Genomic DNA, 17,501 nt, shown 5'->3' with positions numbered 1-17,501 from the left:
AAGCAGAGACCATCTCTGGTTTTCTCATATACTCTTTGACAGGGAAATGTTTTGCATCCACACAAACCAGTGCAGCCACCTATCATGGCAATGATTTCTCTTGTTGTTCCCATTAGGTTTGACTCCATTCTTCCGTAGACTGCATTCCTCTCCTGCATGAAAAGCACAACTACACAAGCTCTTCACTGTGGACATTGCAGTTCCCTTTGGCTTGTTTTGTTTAGCAGAGCTCCTTAGCACAGCTGAGGCATGCTCAGGATCAATTTCAACTTCTCCCTGCACTGGATAGCACCTGGTGATATCTCTGAGCTGACAAGTGCATTCTACTCTGTCATGTGGGAGAGCAGGAGTGAAGAGATCACTGTTGTCAGCAAAGGGATTTTCTGTCAGATGTTTTGTACAAGGGTTCCCCTTCCTGGGAAACAGGGATCTGGAAAAGATGTATAGGGGGATGGTAGGTAAGATACATGAAGAGGCACCTTTTCCTATTTGGGCTTAAGGATCCAAAAGCACTAGACAGAGCATCACTGTTCACAAGGTCTTCCTCTGCCTCTTCCTGTCTTCCAAGAGTGTCATGGAGAAAACTTGCAATCTCATCATGATCACCTGATGAAGAAAACAGACAAGGAAGTAAAACCCACATTTGATTTCCAGTAGCAAAAAGCTCACTTGAAGAAGAGCAATGAACTCATCATCATGAACTGAATATTTTATTTATTTGGGTGTCCCAGTTAGAGGTATTCTCGTATTGAGCAGCATTGATTACAGCAGCAGCTCCCCTCCTGTGCAAAATTTCCCAAATCCATGTGGCCGTGGCCACTCTCCTCACCCTGTGTGCACTCACAACAGGCACACACACACTACTGAGTAAAGCTGCCAGCTTTATTGAGCCAGCCCATCCAGCCATCACAGCAGGCTGTGTATTTATGGTGCTTCTTTCTAAAAGAAGCAAAACTTCTGGAGGAATTACACACTTGTAGTAAATTAGCTACCTGTAAAGTAGGAAAAAAACTCTCAAAAATGTGCCATCTCTCTATGGAAAGAGACAGGCTGACATTTTTAGTTTACTGTACCAGATAGAGCAGTGTGAACTCACCGAACCTGAATGTGAACTTCATGAAACAGTTAATGCAAAAGGAATTAGCTCTTTGTTTATTTGGGAGTGATAAGGAGTTTACTGCCAGTTTTATCAATGCTAAGCCTTGAGACACAATTCAAATGAGTTCACATGAAATCAGATCTAATATAATCCCCCTACCACCTGCTCATCCCTGTTGAAATATTGATTTATGAGGCTTACCCAATGCATCTTTGTTTGCAATAGTCAGCCCTTTCTCGCCTTTTTTCTTCTTCTTCAGCTTCATGCCAGCAAACAGCCCCTTTCTGAAAAAGTAAAGAAAATTGATTAGTGCAGTGTTTTCAAACTTTTCTCTGTACTGGATTCTAATTTAACTCAAGGAGTTGTTAAGAGGGAGTTTTGATTTCCTAGCAAGATCATTATATTCTGAATTTCCTTTTATCGACAGCAAAGGAGAGAAACAAGAGAAAGCTCTGACTTTTTGCTTCATCCAATATAGTTTTGGTTTTTTTAATTTGGCCATGTACAGACAAACATAAAGTGACAAGAGCCAAAACTTCTGTTCAAACCAAGATGGCAAGATGCAAAGAAAGGAAATCAAAGATAAGTTTCCAATCTACTAACTTCCCACACATGTAGCTCATTCCTTATGCCTGTGATTGATAAGACCAGAGATAAAAGGCAGATTAGAGGATCCAGAACAACAGCAGTTTTCCACTGAATTGAGATAAAGTCATTTGTGTAAATACCTTGGTCAGGACACCCACTACACCCATGATATCAGTGGCACATACACTGCATAATTGAGGTAGTTCTCACTCCCCTTCAACAGCAAAGCAATGAACAAGCCTGAACAAGGTTACTCCTCAAGCTGTGTTAGAGAGGTGTTTCTGCCTAGCACCAGTTCTTCCAAGAAAATAAATATGCCACATGTTTCAGAGGGAGAAACAATCTATGCTGCTTGAGAACTTTGTGCTATTAACTGGACTAGCAAACAAACCAAGTGGTGACAGGAAACACAAAGGGTTTCATATAATAGCAGCATTTTTCAGGTTCTTTGTTGGCCACAAACATGCAGTGACAAATATTCAGCAAATTTTCTTCTCCCTGTCATCAGAGGATTTGTTTGCCTAAATTATTGCAGGTATAAAAATTTACCTGCAGAAGCACACAGTCCAATGAGCCAAAACAAGCAGGCACCTACAAGCTGAGTAAATCTGATGGTGACCAGTGCTCAAACATCTGAAATCATCTGCAAACTCAAACTGTGGAGGAAAAGATACTGCAAACTGGAAAGGGAAGTTGGTAATGTTTAAAGGTTGTACCCAGAGCAAGCAAATCAAGTTTACTGGCCAGCCCAAGAGGAATGACAGCAATGTAGTGTACAATAGCAGAAAATGTACAACTTATTTGTGCCAAAGGATCCTAAAATCTGATCAGTATGAGTGGAAATGTAGCACCCAGACAAAAACAGACATCAAGCAAAGCAAGAATCAGAGAGTGGCTGCAGGAAGTGGCCATTAATAAACGTGATGTGTTAACTGGGCTGTCTTCCATGATTCTTATGTTTACATAACACTCGAAATTGCCTAAAGACAGAACTGGAGAAGGTGCCACAGGGTAACAGAAGGAGAACTGGCCAAGCTTTGGATAACTGCATGGTGCCAAGAGCAAAATCCCTCTTTGAAGTAAACCAGATTTCAGTCTCAGGTTTATTCTGTCAGAGGTTTGGGCACAAATGGCATCAGGCTGCACCTGAGCTCTCCTGCACCCCTGACCCCAGAGGTTACCTTATCCAGGATAACCATGCAGAGATGTGTCCCTGAGCCCTGTCCCTGACCCCAGAGGTTACCTTAGCCAGGATAACCATGCAGAGATGTGTCCCTGACCCCAGAGGTTACCTTAGCCAGGATAACCATGCAGAGATGTGTCCCTGACCCCAGAGGTTACCTTAGCCAGGATAACCATGCAGAGATGTGTCCCTCAAGCACCAGAGAGGCAGCAAGCACAGGTCACTTGCAAGGCTCAGCTATGGGAACAAAGAGTGTGGGTGTGTTCAGCAGGAGAGCAGGGTGGCATTCTCTGTACATGGGATTTGCCAGAGAGAATCGTCTGTGTAAGGGTCTAAACTAAGTAAATTAAGTCTTCAGGGAACTGAATCAACCAATCCTTCCCAACAGGCTGCATCACTTTGATATGTAAACCACTTGTCAGCCAGTGTCAGTGTGCACACCTGTAGGAATGTGCCCCCTGTTGACAAAGTAACCAACCTATCCTTTGTCTCCTTAAAAAAGGAAAAAAAGCTCAGTTTCTGTCCTCAACTTAGTAAAAAGACATCTCATAAGATCTTTAGGACTTCACCTCAAACCTAGGGCTGCCAATTGGACAGAAGCCAAAAAATCCCACCTGGGTAATTCACTAGAAAAAGAAGAGAACAAAGGAAATCATTGCTTTTGTGAAGTGTTTTAACAAGAACAAAAACCTCTTGCCCCTAGCTCGAGTTTTCACTGTAAGAGCTTTGTTATTTTGCCTTTTATTAAAACTTTTCTGTTTCCAACACTACCTCAGAAGCCATCCTGTTGATTTTATGCCATTCCAGGTAGCAGAGCTATCTTGGATGTGATGGCTTCTCTGAGAGCTCATAAGACCTGGCTCGAGGAGAAAACCCATCACACACCCTAATACTGTGCACATGGGTAACATCCACACTGCTTAATATAACAGCTAGGCATCCTCAAAGTGTTCTGTGGAAATGCTTTTTATGGTAGACAGTTTGTTCTCATGGAAGGAATAAAAAAAGTAAACTTTCTTCCGATTTCCACAAAATATTTTCCCTGCAGTTTTGACATAAATTCTGAAACTGCTGAAAACTTGAAAATCATTTCATCCCTTCTTCCCCAAGATGGTGTAAATTTTAAAAAGATAAAGTTTGGACCTTCTATGCAGTTATACCAGATTTGAGAATGACCCCAAAGTTATCCATACCCATCTGTATCCCTAAGAAAGGCATGAAACTTTGTGCCACCTCTAGGTAAACCCCAAAGATATAATGAGGAAAGGTCTCCCATGTTCCCCCAGGACCTCCTGGCTACCAGTGAGGCACAAAGATGGGAAATCAGGAGAGCCTTGGGTGCAGAAAAACTCATTCACCTGTCATGGACCTGTGGGGAAGTTGGAGGTTGTTAGTGTTGAGGCATTGCTCACAAACTTCAGTGAAGATTTAACCCCCACATGATACATAATGCACAACTAGAGGGTTTGCTCCTTACTGAATCCTACAAGTTAATTTGAGATAGAATAAAGCAATTTCATGCCCAAACAGAAGGCAGATGAAAGAATTCTAACAGGCTTCAAAGAGATTTCCTGTTTTAAGTGCTTTGATTAGAAGCAATTAAAAATCAGCCATCTCAGCTAATCAAGAACATTTCTTAATTCAAAGAAGACTGAGTGTCCCAGCTCCTTTCACATGGGGATTGTAAAAAAATCTGAAGTCAGGAGAACTTTTTCTTTTCTGCATATGCACAGTACAATATGGACCTTAGTTTATGAGTGTGATTCATTGGGGCTTCTCTGATATAAATAGTAAATAAGAGTGGGACAGCAACCACAGCACAGCATTTGCCTACACTCAGACCATGTTGAATTTGCACATCTGTAAACACAAGTGTTCATTTCCTCTTATCAGTGCCACAGGTCCACTGGGTCTCTGAATTAATTTTCATACCTTGAAAAAAAGACTCACAAATTTCATTCCCCTCTTGTCAAAGTTCATTAATGGCAGCGTCCAGCTTTCAAAATTGCTTTCATGCTCTTTCTTTTCATCTAAGCTGTCCCATCATCGCAGAGGCTTTGTGATCACTTCTTGCACAGCATAATGCTCTCTTAGATATCCAATAATTGCAATTTGCAGTCTAATTTAAAGGAAAGTTGGCCAAAAAAAAAAATCCACTTCAGAGGTGTCAGCATGTCAGCATGAGTTCAAATGACTTTACTGAACCTCAGAGTTCCTCTACATTGTTTAAATGTAGTATTTTCTTCCAGCAAAATATTTTCAAAAGTCTGAAAGTCTGTGTGCTTGAAGAGTTGTTTTAAGGGGAGACTGGTTTCCTGCTGTGGGAATGGTTACAAGCCACGCAGAGACAAATAGGCCCTTGTGGGGTGCAGGTTATCTGCCTCACCCTGGACACTCACTGAGGGGTGGCAGGAAACACTTCTCCATCACTTAGGAGGCTGGAAGAATAAACTGAGCCATTGAAACACAGGATGTGTAGCTCCAGGAGGGCCCTTCTGTCCCTCCCTCAGAGCCCCCTCTCTGAGCAGTTTTCCAGAACTAGTTCAAGAAAAAACCCAGACTTGGGCTCAGCTGCAATAGACCAAGACATTTGTCAAGTTCCATTTCTGTAGCCTTGAGATGCCCTTCCCTTGTGCAGGTGTGTGAGCTGTGCTCCTGGTGGGCAGAGAGGAATGAAACCAGGGAGCGAGAGCTGCACACCAGATCAGACACAGACACAAATCCTTATTCATCCAGCACATCCCCCAAGGCCATCCAGCTCTCACATGGACAGGCTGAGTGAGCTGCCAGCATGCTCTTGGCAGCAGAAAGTCCTCACTGGAGCAGCTTTGCCCTGCTATTCCCCCCAAATCCCTTCCTCTCTAGAAGCAGCAATCTCAGCAAACATTTTGGAGCCATCAAACTTATTTAGTTCAGGGATGATCAAAGGCTTGTGCACCTCAGCTCTGAGGCAGCCCCAGTGCCTCAAGACTGTAAGCCACGGGCACAGTGGTTGCCTTGGCTGAGAAAGCAGAAACTGAAGAAAGAGGAAAAAATACTTCTGCCTTCCTGTACATGAACATAAAATTTGATAAGTGGGTTTTTATCTTTGGATTTTTTTATTTGCATTTTCTATGATGTCTTGGTGGGGTTATTATTCAGCTCCTTAAAATTCAATTCCACTTCTTTCAATGTAAGTTCATTTTCAAAAGAGTATTTCAGTAGATCAAACAGTACTGCACCAGGTGAATAATTACCTACATGAGTAGTTCTAATTTCCATGAAATAAACACCAGTTCTCTAAGTCATAAAAATGTTACTTCATTTCATTTCAAATAAAAAAAAAAAAAAAAAAAAAAAAAAAAAAAAAAGAAACAACAAACCTGAAATATAGGAATGACTCTTGGCTCATTTTAACACTCCCACAATATGAACTAGTCAAGGAAATTATCTCATAACTTAAATCCCTTTTTCCAAAGAATAAAATATAATTACAATACAAAGATGTGGCTTCAAAATGAAAAGTCTACTAAATCTAAAACAGTCACATAAACACAGTTGGTTAATTCACAACCATTTTTTATTAAGACAGTATGTCATTTGTGATAATAAGTGAAGTCCCAGGGAAGAAATTTTTTGCATTACATTTAATTATTAAGGAAGGCTGAATAAAATAAATTCTGTGATCTTGGGCATATGGAAAGCAAAAAAATCTTAATGAGTGGTTAAAATGTATTCATTTCATGCCTTCTTTTCTCAGGATTATAGAAGTTAAGGGAAGACTTCACCAATTAATTCATTTAATTCACTCTGTTTCCCAGTGCAGGGTTGCTTTGTTCAGTCCAGATACTGTCAGATCCTTCACCATGCTTCAGCAAAGAACCTCCCTTTATTCCCAAATCCATTATTTCTGATGTGGTTCTTTCAAAGCTTGAAGCTTTTACGAGCTGCCTTTACTTGTTTGCACTTTTCCTGATTTCCCCTTGGTTCTGCTGTTTTGACAGGTCCAAGGATTATCAAGCAATAGGAAATCTTCAGCTCTTCAAGAAGGTGAATTCAGAATCCTGTATGACAAGCTGCAATTTAAAAAGCAGTGGCAGCCAAGGTATCAGTTCTGAATCTTAGGGTTTTTCATATCTATGTGACACTGTGACTTTACATGTCTTGTCTCAACTATTAATATCTCCTCCATAAGAAAACAAAATTTCAAGTTGACAATACAGTGGTCAGGATTAGTTACACACTGGCTATGTGCATTCAAGAAAAAGCTCTAAAATAGCTATTCAGGAGAAATTCTGCTGTCTTTGTGGGTATTTCTGTGTAAAACTTCTGCTTCTTGCACTGCAGCAGTCAAAACCTGAAATCAGCCATTAGATTAGCATAAGAAATTAAATTAAAATATGAAAGGGAACCTCTTATTCCACTAAATTACTGCATTCTGGCTACAGTTGGCTGCTTTGTATTCCCATCTCAAAAGGAACCTAAAACTCAGCAATTCAGAGAAAACACTGTGAAGTGTGATCAAAAGAGGGTCCTGGTAGAGACTGTTTACCCTGAGAAAGAGATGATAGCTTGTGCTTTTCAGGTGGTACAGTAAAAATAATGAATTATCCCTGAGAAATGCTGAACTGGCTACCAAACACAAGAAGATGGTCCTGGAGTCACCCCTAGTGGTCTCTGAATTAGCAGCTCATGTGCAGCATCAGTAAAAGCATCCACACTGTGCTGTCAGGATGGGTGTCAGCAAGAAAGGTGTGAGTGTCAGCTTGCCTTTAAATCACTGGTGAACCTACACAAGGTCATTACACAGGAACACAGAATAAATCAGTTTAATGTCTCATATTCTGTGCACAGCTTTGGTCTCCACATCTCAAATAAGGCAACAGGGTTAGAGAAGGCACAGAAAAAGGGTGGGAAAAGTCAGTTTATGACAGACTGACACAGCTGTAACTCTTCATTTGGAGAGGAGATGACTGAGTGGGAAAAGGATGAAATTTTGTAATTTTAAACTGGCAAATAAGGTGAAAGCAAAGCAGATTCTTACACAGTATTACACACAGTACAAGAATGAGGATGCACCTGATGAAACAAGACTGAAAATACTAAAAGGACTGGATGGGGATGTCTCCATTAATACTCATGGTAAAAATGTTCTGGATGCTAAGGAGAATGGACACAGAAAGTGCCCAGGCTCATGTGCTATCCCTGAATATCCCACCCTTTTGCCACTGCTGGAGAAGAGCACAGTGCCAGATCTGACCTCAGGATGTTTCTCCTGTTCTGGTCATTCCCTGATCATAAATACCAAATCCATGCATGGCTGGGTCACCTGGCATGGATTTGAATCAGGTATGGATTCATTATCATGCTTTTGTCTGAATGATCAAAGCATACAGCATAAGCTTTTGCCAAAATTATACCTAATCCAGCATAAAGCTGATAGTGAAAAAACAAATCCATTCTTGGAGCACACTTGAGCAGGGAGGTGAATTCATTCCCAATTATCAGAGTCTCATGTGATCCCCATGTCTTTGAGAAACATCTGGGTTCACTATATTGTTTAACCACACCTGAAGTGTTCTTTGGAAGTGAGCTGTAAAATAATGAGTGACATGGAAAGATGGATAGAGAAGGAGTGTCTCAGTTTCACCCCCAGACCACAAAACCACAGCACTCAATGACATTATCAGGCAACAAGTTTAAAACAAATGAGGTTGTGAACAAATTAGGTATTCTTCAGTGAGACACATAAATCAGACATTGCATAGAAGGCCGTTGAGTTAGAGAATTCAAGGAGATTTCAGGCACATTTATAGAGTTTGTGGGAAGAGGGTCTGATATCCATCCAGCTCATAAACTTCCTAAGTGTATGAAACTGCTGAGGGCCTTGCTCATACCTGTTTCATAAACTGTATTTCCAACTTTCCACCTTTAGCCCTTCTTGGGGGGCAGAAACTGGTTTGACAGAGCTGCTTCCATGCTTTTCAGCATTTTTATTTAAAAAAAAATTATTCCCTAGATGCAGAAGAAGAAATACCAGGTATACTGATATGCATTCTGAGCAACCTATAATTTGAGCTTTTGAATTGTGCCTGGTTCTGCTACAAATGATCTAAAACTCCAAACTCTGAGAAGGCTGAGAAGAGCAGCACCAGAGCAGCACCAGGGATGCCTGCAAGCACTGGCTATCCACCCTGGCACACACAGCCTTGGCTCTTCCAAACCTTGTCCCTCCTGCAGAAAACCAAGGACTTTGCATTGACATTTAGCATCCTTATGCATCATGATTCAGGAGAACAAGGAAGCCACATCCTGAACAGATGCAAATTAGTGGTTCTATTCAATGACATTTCTCATGTCAATACACAAGAGCTGGGGAACAGATCTACTAAATACTAACACAGGCCTACAAAATAAAGAACACAGTTATTACATGCAGAGAGGTCCTTTCTTTTGTTCCTGCACCTCTTAGAGCTCTTTATTCCCTCTACAGGGATCTTGATCCCTCATCTGCTGAACTGTGGAAGACTTCCCATGACTTTGTGCAGTTAGAAATTATTAAAGACAGCACAAGGCATTATAGACTAGTTCTTACCAGGAATAATCATCACACCCCCCAGGAGCAGCTAAAACAAGCATTAAAGGACTTGTTGATTTTCTCTTCCTTCAAGAGAAAGTCTTCAGCTATAATTAGCTGAATTTAATTTAAAGCTTGGAAGAATTTCCTGAGGGTATTAGACATACCTGTGGGACTGAGATACCACTGTTGAGGGCTCCATCCTGCTGCTTTTCTTTCAGTCTCTACCTTTTACATGGTGAATGGGCTTTCCAAGCTTATAGAACCAACAGGCTGGAGAAGAGCTCTAAGACCATCAATTCCAACCATTAACCTGAGAGTGCCAAGCTCACCACTAAACCATGTCCCTGAGTGCCACATCTACATCTTTTAAATACCTCAGAGATGGTGACTCAGCCACTTTCCTGGGCAGCCTGTTTCACTGCTTGATAACCCTTTCAGTGAAGAAAAAATTTTAAATATCCAATCTAAAACTTCCCTGGTCACATTTGAGGCTGTGTCCTCTTGTTCTATTTGCATTTAAGTTTGCTTCTGGCTGGTAGCAAATGTGGTGCCTGGTTAGTCAATCTGGTAAACACTGAACAAGAACAAAGATTTATCTCAGTGCAAACATGAACTCCTCTTGCTCTGCAGGAGCCAGTCTGTTGGGGAAGCCATGCCCTGCTCCTGAACAGCAGCTCCAAGCTAAGAGGCCAGCAGGAATACAACACCCACCAGGACATCTTGAAAAGTTTAGATTTCAGACAGTCTTAGCAACCACTCTGAAAAACCAAGCCTATCTAAGTATTCTTGTATTCACACTCACTTCTTTTTTAATAAGGACATAATTTCTTTTTCTGTTTTCTTTTTCCACCTATAGCTTGCCTAACTTTTCTCTATAGCAGCTCAATGTACAAGGCTCTGGATTGTGGTTCCCCCTTCTATTCCTCTAACTCCCCAGTTCAAAGGCTTAGTATCTGTTATTCTTGGTTAATAAACCATCATATTGTCACAGCTCTTGTCTCCAGTCTTGTAAGTACATCTGATTCCTTGACATTTCCTCTTGGACTTACTTCAGTCCTTGCTGAGAACAAATTAGAGAGGCACAAGACAGACCACTTTTGTTCTGCACTTCCCAAAGACAGTTTTCACATTGTTCTTAACCTTGTCTGATGGGAGCTGGCCTTTAAAGAGGACACTCCATTACTGTGAGCTGAACATCTCATTAGGGACACCTTTGGAATGGAACATTTGAACCCCAGCAAAAGAATTCATTATTCCCAAAATACATCATTAAGTATGTGATGAAGTGATGAAGTACCCATAGCACATGAGGTTTTGGTAATTTTGCTGAAGTGAAAAATGCAGAGAAATTAAACTACAGTAGACAGCTTAACCCAAATGATCAACCAGGGTCAAAATTCTCTCTTTTTGTTTTTTCTCAGTGGAATTTGGGGAGATGGCTGCCTCTGAAGGTCAGGCTTATTTGCTCTTCTTCTGTTCAAGAAGATTCCAGCCTAGCTGTCCAGAAGCTGCCCTGCCCTTCACCAGCAGCCATCACACTCTTGTTTGACTTGAGTGATTTCTCTACTCAAAGGGGAAATGGTAATTAAATCAGATATCTCATGTGCTCCTGTATCTTTAAAAACCATATGCAAAATTCCCTTTTCTCCACTGGAGCAGAAAATTAATGCTTTTTTTTATCATTCATCCTTCTGAATTTTGCAATTAGCCCTGAGTTCTTGTGCTGGCTTTCACTGGGGATACTCTTCTTCAGTTTCTTTTCCTTCTTTTTCTCATCTATCTTGTCTTTCCCAGTTTGGGGTAATGATGTGCCTATGCCATGGGCAGACACTGTTGCTTTACTCATCTACTTCCTTTAAAAGGCTCAATAACTTTCTCATTAGAAAGCATGAGCTCCACTAAGGAAGGAATTGGAACATGTATAATAGCAGGAACATGGATAATAGCAGATAAAGCACACCCAGAGCAGGCAGGCTGGACTGACAGCAGAATGCTGTGGTCCCTGGGACACCCCACACAGCACAGCCATGCCAGAGCACTTTCACCAAAGTGAGATTTTAAAGCACCCTGTTCCTAAATAAAATCCCAAACACCAGGAGAGATCAGGGAGCCCTTTCAGTGGAGGGGTCACTCACAGTCTGCTAAAATTAAAAAAAGAAAGAAATTCTCCCTTGCAGGGCTGAATTGAGAAATGATTCATGACCTGCTCAGAATGGTTTCAGTATCCTACCCTAGAAATTGCAACCAAGTACACAGAACTGGCAGCTCTGCAGGAGAAAGCTGTCAGGGAGAGTCCTGGGCACCCAATACACTCAGTGGATGATCAGTTTTGTTCACCAACATCCTGTCAGGCAGCCAAACTCTGCTCACCTCTGCAGAGAGCTTCTCTGGCAGACTGCAAACCCCCTATACCATCCAGTTCTCAAACAGCTTTATTTTCTGACTGGGCAAAGCTTCCCAAAAAACCTGAAACAATCCAATAGCATCCCCTTTGCTCAGCAGGCTCTGCATTGAGGACTTAATTAGCATTTGAGTGGCAAAAACTGAGGTGACCATTCAGCAGCTGCCCTGACTTAATGCTCTTCTCTTCTCTTCTCTTCTCTTCTCTTCTCTTCTCTTCTCTTCTCTTCTCTTCTCTTCTCTTCTCTTCTCTTCTCTTCTCTTCTCTTTTCTCTTCTCTCACACTTTGTTGAAGGAGAAAGTAGAGAGCAAGCTTGTCTTCACTGCTTCATTTTCCATAGGAAATGTTTTCAGGCTTATGAAGTTTAACAGTTAAGATTCAGTGTGTAAAGAGGTGCAAATCAGCCTTCAGGCCATAAGGGATGCCTGCCTTGAGCTGCCAGCAGGGCTTTTTTGAGTGGATGTAAACATGTACACTGCTCCTCAGTGTTCGTGCCTCCAGACTGGCAAGGCTGGCAAGAAATCTCACAGATTGTTTTATAACTGAGCACTGTAACAGCAAGGAAAGGCTGTGAGGGTGGTATCTCCTGTTCTTGTTGCTGTAAGGACCATGTTCCAGGTGCAGCTTCAGCCCGTTTTCTGAAGTTTGTTTCCAGAACTGCTGTGGAACAAGTAGGGCAGCAGCAGGCTCCATGTGTGTATCTGTACACACTCTGAAATCAGGCCATGTTTGCAGAGCACATGGTGCAATGGAGAGTCTTCTTCCAGGAACTACCCTTCCCATTTATTACTACTCACTAGAAAAGCCATGGGTGCCATGTAGAAGCTGGACATTAAATTAGAGGAATCAGACCAGGTGATCCTTCCTATCTGTATGAGCACAGTACTGAAATTCCATTCCTTTCACCCTTTGCTAGTGAAACTAAAATCTCTTCAAGGCTTCCTCAGAGACTTTCAGAGACTCTGTGAGACTTTCTGTGACCATATCTGACCCCAACACAGTGGGGTGCTGGTCTTTACCTGCCATTGTATCAAAGACAGTGAAACTTGTCACCATAATAATCCTGGTGGTTGCTGTGGCACACAGGAAGTGCTGGGTGAGGGCCATTGTCCCCATAGTTGGGAGAGCAGGCTTCAGGCTGGTGGTAGCCAAAGTGAAATGTCACCAGGGGGTTTAAGCTATTAAAATTGGTGGAATACAAAGGGGGCAGTTTCCAGCTGTGGGGTTCATACAGGGAAGCAGCAGCAGAGCCCCACAGGAGCCCTGCCTTCACCAGCTGCCCATCCCAGATCACAAAGCACATCACAAATCACTCCCTGAGGGGGAACACTTTCCTGAAACTTGCATCTTTTCTCCCCTCCCTTAGTAAATCCAACCTCAGCAATACTTGTTAAAATAATATTTTTCCCACCATGCTCAAAGTCCAGCTTTGCATCTCCCCCTCTCACCCAGCAGGAACAGCCCTGCACCAGCTGTGAGCCTCAACTCACCAGCCAGGCACCACAGGACAGCAGTCCCTGCGCCTGATGGATTGCTCTGTGCCACAGGAACAGGAGGACAGAAAGTTCTGGCATGTTCATTTTATGAATCTGAGGCTGAACAGAAACTCCCCTGTATTTACAGAGTGGGTGTTTCTCTGAGGTGCCTGATATTTCAAGGTGGGGGCTGTGCCCAACACCAAGTTCTAGGATACTTGGCAACTCAGGAGTGTCAAGAAATAGAAAGTTTACATAAGGGGAGGTTTTCAATAAGTCAATATATTAAAAAAGTGACTCAGCCCCTCTCCTGTCATTAAAAAAAAAATAGACCAGACCTGGGCTAAGTCCAGCCTCCAGTGGAAGGCCAGGGATGAGAAGAAAGTCAGGATACAGAGTCTATTTCCAGCTCATTCCTGCCATATCAATAAAGCTGTGCAGCTTTGAATGGTCTCTGCAGCTGATGGATTTAAAAGATTTACCTGTCCCCTGGGAAAGGTGTCAGACTTCAGTGGTTTGAAAAGTGCTCTGATCAAACCATGGCATTTCTAGAGATGGGCTGGTGCATCTGAGGACAAAGTGGTTCCTCCCAACTACCCTGGGCACTTAGTGATCCCCATGTTTACATGGTTTGCGTTTGGTTTCCTAAATGCGTGCAGAATATTGCTCTCAATGACCTTTGAGACCCTGAGGGACCTGGTGCCCTATGTTCCCCTGGGACAGGAGGTAAATGCCCCATCTCTACATTCTAGGACAGGCTGTACAGGTGCCTGAGCAACCAGATCTAGCTGAAGGTGTCCCTGCTATGGCAGGGCATTGGGACCAGATGACCATTAAAGATCTCTTTCAACCCAAACCATTCTATGGCTCCAGATGGGACCAAACTGGGTGTGCTGCTGCCAAATGCAAGCAGCAATAAACAGGGACTTCATTTTGTGGCAAGTCAGAGAACAAGAAGCACAAATTATCTGCTGACAGGGAATCCTCAAGGCATTGGAACAACCTCTTTTGGAGGAAGTGATACTTGGTTAGAAAAAGACATTAAATAGGCTGCCCACTCAGCAGATATAAATTGATAACTTGCTGTGTTCTCTCTGTGAATGGGTAGCCCTATAAATGGGATTTCTCTAATTTTTCAGGGAAGAATGCATATGTAAAAACAATACAGAATCATCTAACTAACGATCCAGCTGAAAAGAAATAAAGAGGTTTAATAGAGCCAAGTAGAAAGAGCAAAATTTGGCTTTTGTAAGTGATGCTGCAAAGCTGGCCAAGGGCCAGGAGAAGTGCAGATATGGAAGTGGCTGTACAGGGCCACAGCAAGAGCATTTCCCCAGTGCTTCCTACAGCTTTGGGGAGCAGGTTGCAAGGTGGCCACACAGGGATGGAGAGCCAGAACCAGCTGACCTCTGCAAGATCTGGCTGGTGTGGTACAATGCTCAGTGAGTGTATTTCTTCCTGAATATTGAACAGATGGATGCTTTGATGTAAAGGAAAACATTTCAAATTTGAGAAATAGAATATGTGCTTGTGGAAGTGAAGTATTACATTCAGTGCCCTGCCCAGGGGGACCTCAGTGTTCTGATACCATCCCTAACTCAATCTTTTAGCACTTGCTTTACTAAAAATAAATTATTTCAGGGAGATAAAGGCATACAAAAGGGTGGAGGGAGTGCTACTCAAGAGCCCTGAATTGTAATCCCAGCTTTCCTCATGGCAGGTGAGCAGCTGCCTGCAGGTTTCTGTGCCCCTGCTTCCCCTTCCTTCCTTGTACAGCAGGTGACTCAGACCCTGCTGGTGCCCTTGGTTCTGCTCCTGCAGCCTTAAAAACTTCTGTATCTGCAGAAGTAATGAAGCATCAGTGACAGACTCAGGGCTGTGCTGCTCTACAAAAGAAACCTGCTCAGCAGCCAAGTCCCAGAGCAGTCTCAGTGCCAGCTCAGCCAGGAGGGGTCTGTAAACTGCCCATAGGCAGTGATGATTCCTGATTTAGTGCCCTGTGAGTGTTGAAACAAGCCTGGGGCAGGAGCTGTCCCTGAGCAAGCCTTGTTCTGTACAGCCAGGCAGACAAGCATCCCTTGCTGAGCCATTTCTCACAGGCAGTGCCTCAAACCTTCCCAGGCCAGGCCAGATCTCAGTATTGAGCCCAGGCTTTGCAGCTCAGCTGTGCAATCCTCTCTCCAGGGGGCTTGTTATTTTACAGGACTCACACACAGTACTGTTATTTTACAGGACTCACAATATACCAAGTCTTTGACTTTCCAAAGTCCATTAGCAAGATTTGTCAGCAAATTATTGTGGAACTAGAAAAGGAAAGGAATCACAAATCCCACCTGGGTACACTTGGCCCACAATATTATGTATCTTTGAATGTGGTTGTCTATCCCAAGTCAGAGGTCAGTCTCCTGTCAAGGTGTAAGTTAAATCATAGGGGTTTAATTCCTCTCCCTCCCTTGCATTCCTGGTTACAGAAGGCTGCCTGGGCCATGGGTATGAAACACACTTAGGGCTGCCCTATTTTGTACCAAACCCTGTCAGAGCCAGCAGCAGCTCTGTGAGCTCTCACATGCTCTGATGGGCAAACAAGGGTCTGCCCAGTACAGCTATCAAGACTCATGACCAAAAAACACAGTCCACCAATACAGCCCCAAGACTTCTGTCTGGGTCATCCCACTACAGTGATGACACAAGGTATACTGTGAATGTCAGTTGAACAATGACATCTGCAAAGATGCTTCTGCTTTATCAGTGGATTGTCTGCACTGGAACATAACCATCAACTAGTGGGAAGTGTTAATCCCAAATAAATCCTTTCTGAACAAAACCAGACTGTTTGCTGAGGGAAGTGCTCAGCATCCCAGTTTATCCCCCACACACAGTGGGATTCTCTACCAAGCAGACATGAAGTTCAAACACTGCTCAGGAGGACAAGCAGTTTGGTTTCCATGAACAGAAAGCTGTGAGCACAAAGCAGCTCTAAATTCACTACACCTAGCACAGGTACAACTCAGAAAGGCTGTAGCTCTCCTTACCAAGACAAGTACAGACACCCAGTATCAGGGGTCCTGGTGGGCAAATGTGGAGGATAAGGAATGTACATTGTCCTCCCAGAGTTTCACCAAAAGCTACTGACAATTCTTGAGGACATAATACAATTCTCTATTTACAAATGCCTATGTGTGACATTAAAGTTAGGATTTTTGCATTGCCCACAGCCTGACAACACTTTTTCACTTCCTATGTCCCTGTGATCCCACAATGCCAACATTAGATCTCTTTTCTTTTTAGATCTCTTCTTCCATTATAAATCTGTTCTTATTGTCCCTACTTCAGTTCCAGTCCAAATAAGTGGAAAGACCATCATTGACCAATGTAAAAGATGCTCCTAGATTAAGAGGCAAGCAGTTTATTATTCTGACATTTCTTGAAACAGGATGAATCTCATTTATCTTAAAGTGCAAAGGACTCTTATTTCTGGCTCAGTGGAGCTGTAAAATGCAAGAGTTTACCAGTCACATATTCCAGAATAACCTCCTGTTCTGCAAAACGTTCAAATTAATCTTCAGTATGATTTTAGAGGATTACCTTCATAACAGACATATCTTTTGAAAACCAGAAGAGTGAATGCTGCCTTCAGCATTTCTACAGATACCAGGTTTACAGGGAGTATTTTATGGAATAGCTGCTGCAGTAATTGTGCTCTAGTCCAGACAGCAATCATTGCAAGGTGACTTGATTTTCACTGTGGACCGCCTGTGCCCTGCCAGGCCAAATAAACTCCTTTATTCTCCAGCCCTGAACAAGTCATAAGACAGAAAAACAATAACACCTTGAACAATTACTTACAGAGTGTGAGGATAACTGCCTGTGGAAATCCCAGGGAGCCTCCAAAGGCTCTGAGTGGGACACAGGGCTGCTGCCACCCAGCACCAACCTCTGGCAGTGCTGATCAGTGCCACACTACACTGGGGTCTGGGTTACCCTGGCAGGCAGCTGAGCACCACACAGCCATTCACTCACTGCCCCTCAGTGGAGTGGGGAGAGAACAGGGGAAAAAGGGAAAACTCTTTCATTGAGATAGAGAAGTTTAATAGGACAAAAATGATGGGGAAGAAATAATGATAATGATGATGATGATGATGATAATGATAATAATTAAAATAATAATAATAATAATAATAATCATGATGTATTAT

At 42.7% G+C, this 17,501-nt stretch overlaps 1 protein-coding gene across 1 annotated transcript in view; it reads right to left on the bottom strand.

The window, feature by feature from the left end:
* Positions 1-9,628, bottom strand: part of FER1L6 (fer-1 like family member 6) — a 64,509-nt gene extending 54,881 nt beyond the window's left edge. The window contains exons 1-3 of the mRNA XM_058808673.1: positions 9,594-9,628; positions 1,301-1,383; positions 480-606 (exon numbers count right to left, since the gene is read on the bottom strand). Of these exons, the coding sequence (XP_058664656.1) occupies positions 480-606; positions 1,301-1,383; positions 9,594-9,628 (245 nt within the window). The remainder of the gene's footprint in view (positions 1-479; positions 607-1,300; positions 1,384-9,593) is intronic.
* Positions 9,629-17,501: the final 7,873 nt, after the last annotated feature.

This window comes from Ammospiza caudacuta, chromosome 1 (genome assembly GCF_027887145.1).
Source record: "Ammospiza caudacuta isolate bAmmCau1 chromosome 1, bAmmCau1.pri, whole genome shotgun sequence".
NCBI classification, from domain to species: Eukaryota; Metazoa; Chordata; class Aves; order Passeriformes; family Passerellidae; genus Ammospiza; species Ammospiza caudacuta.
This window is presented reverse-complemented; position numbering and strand designations above follow the sequence as displayed.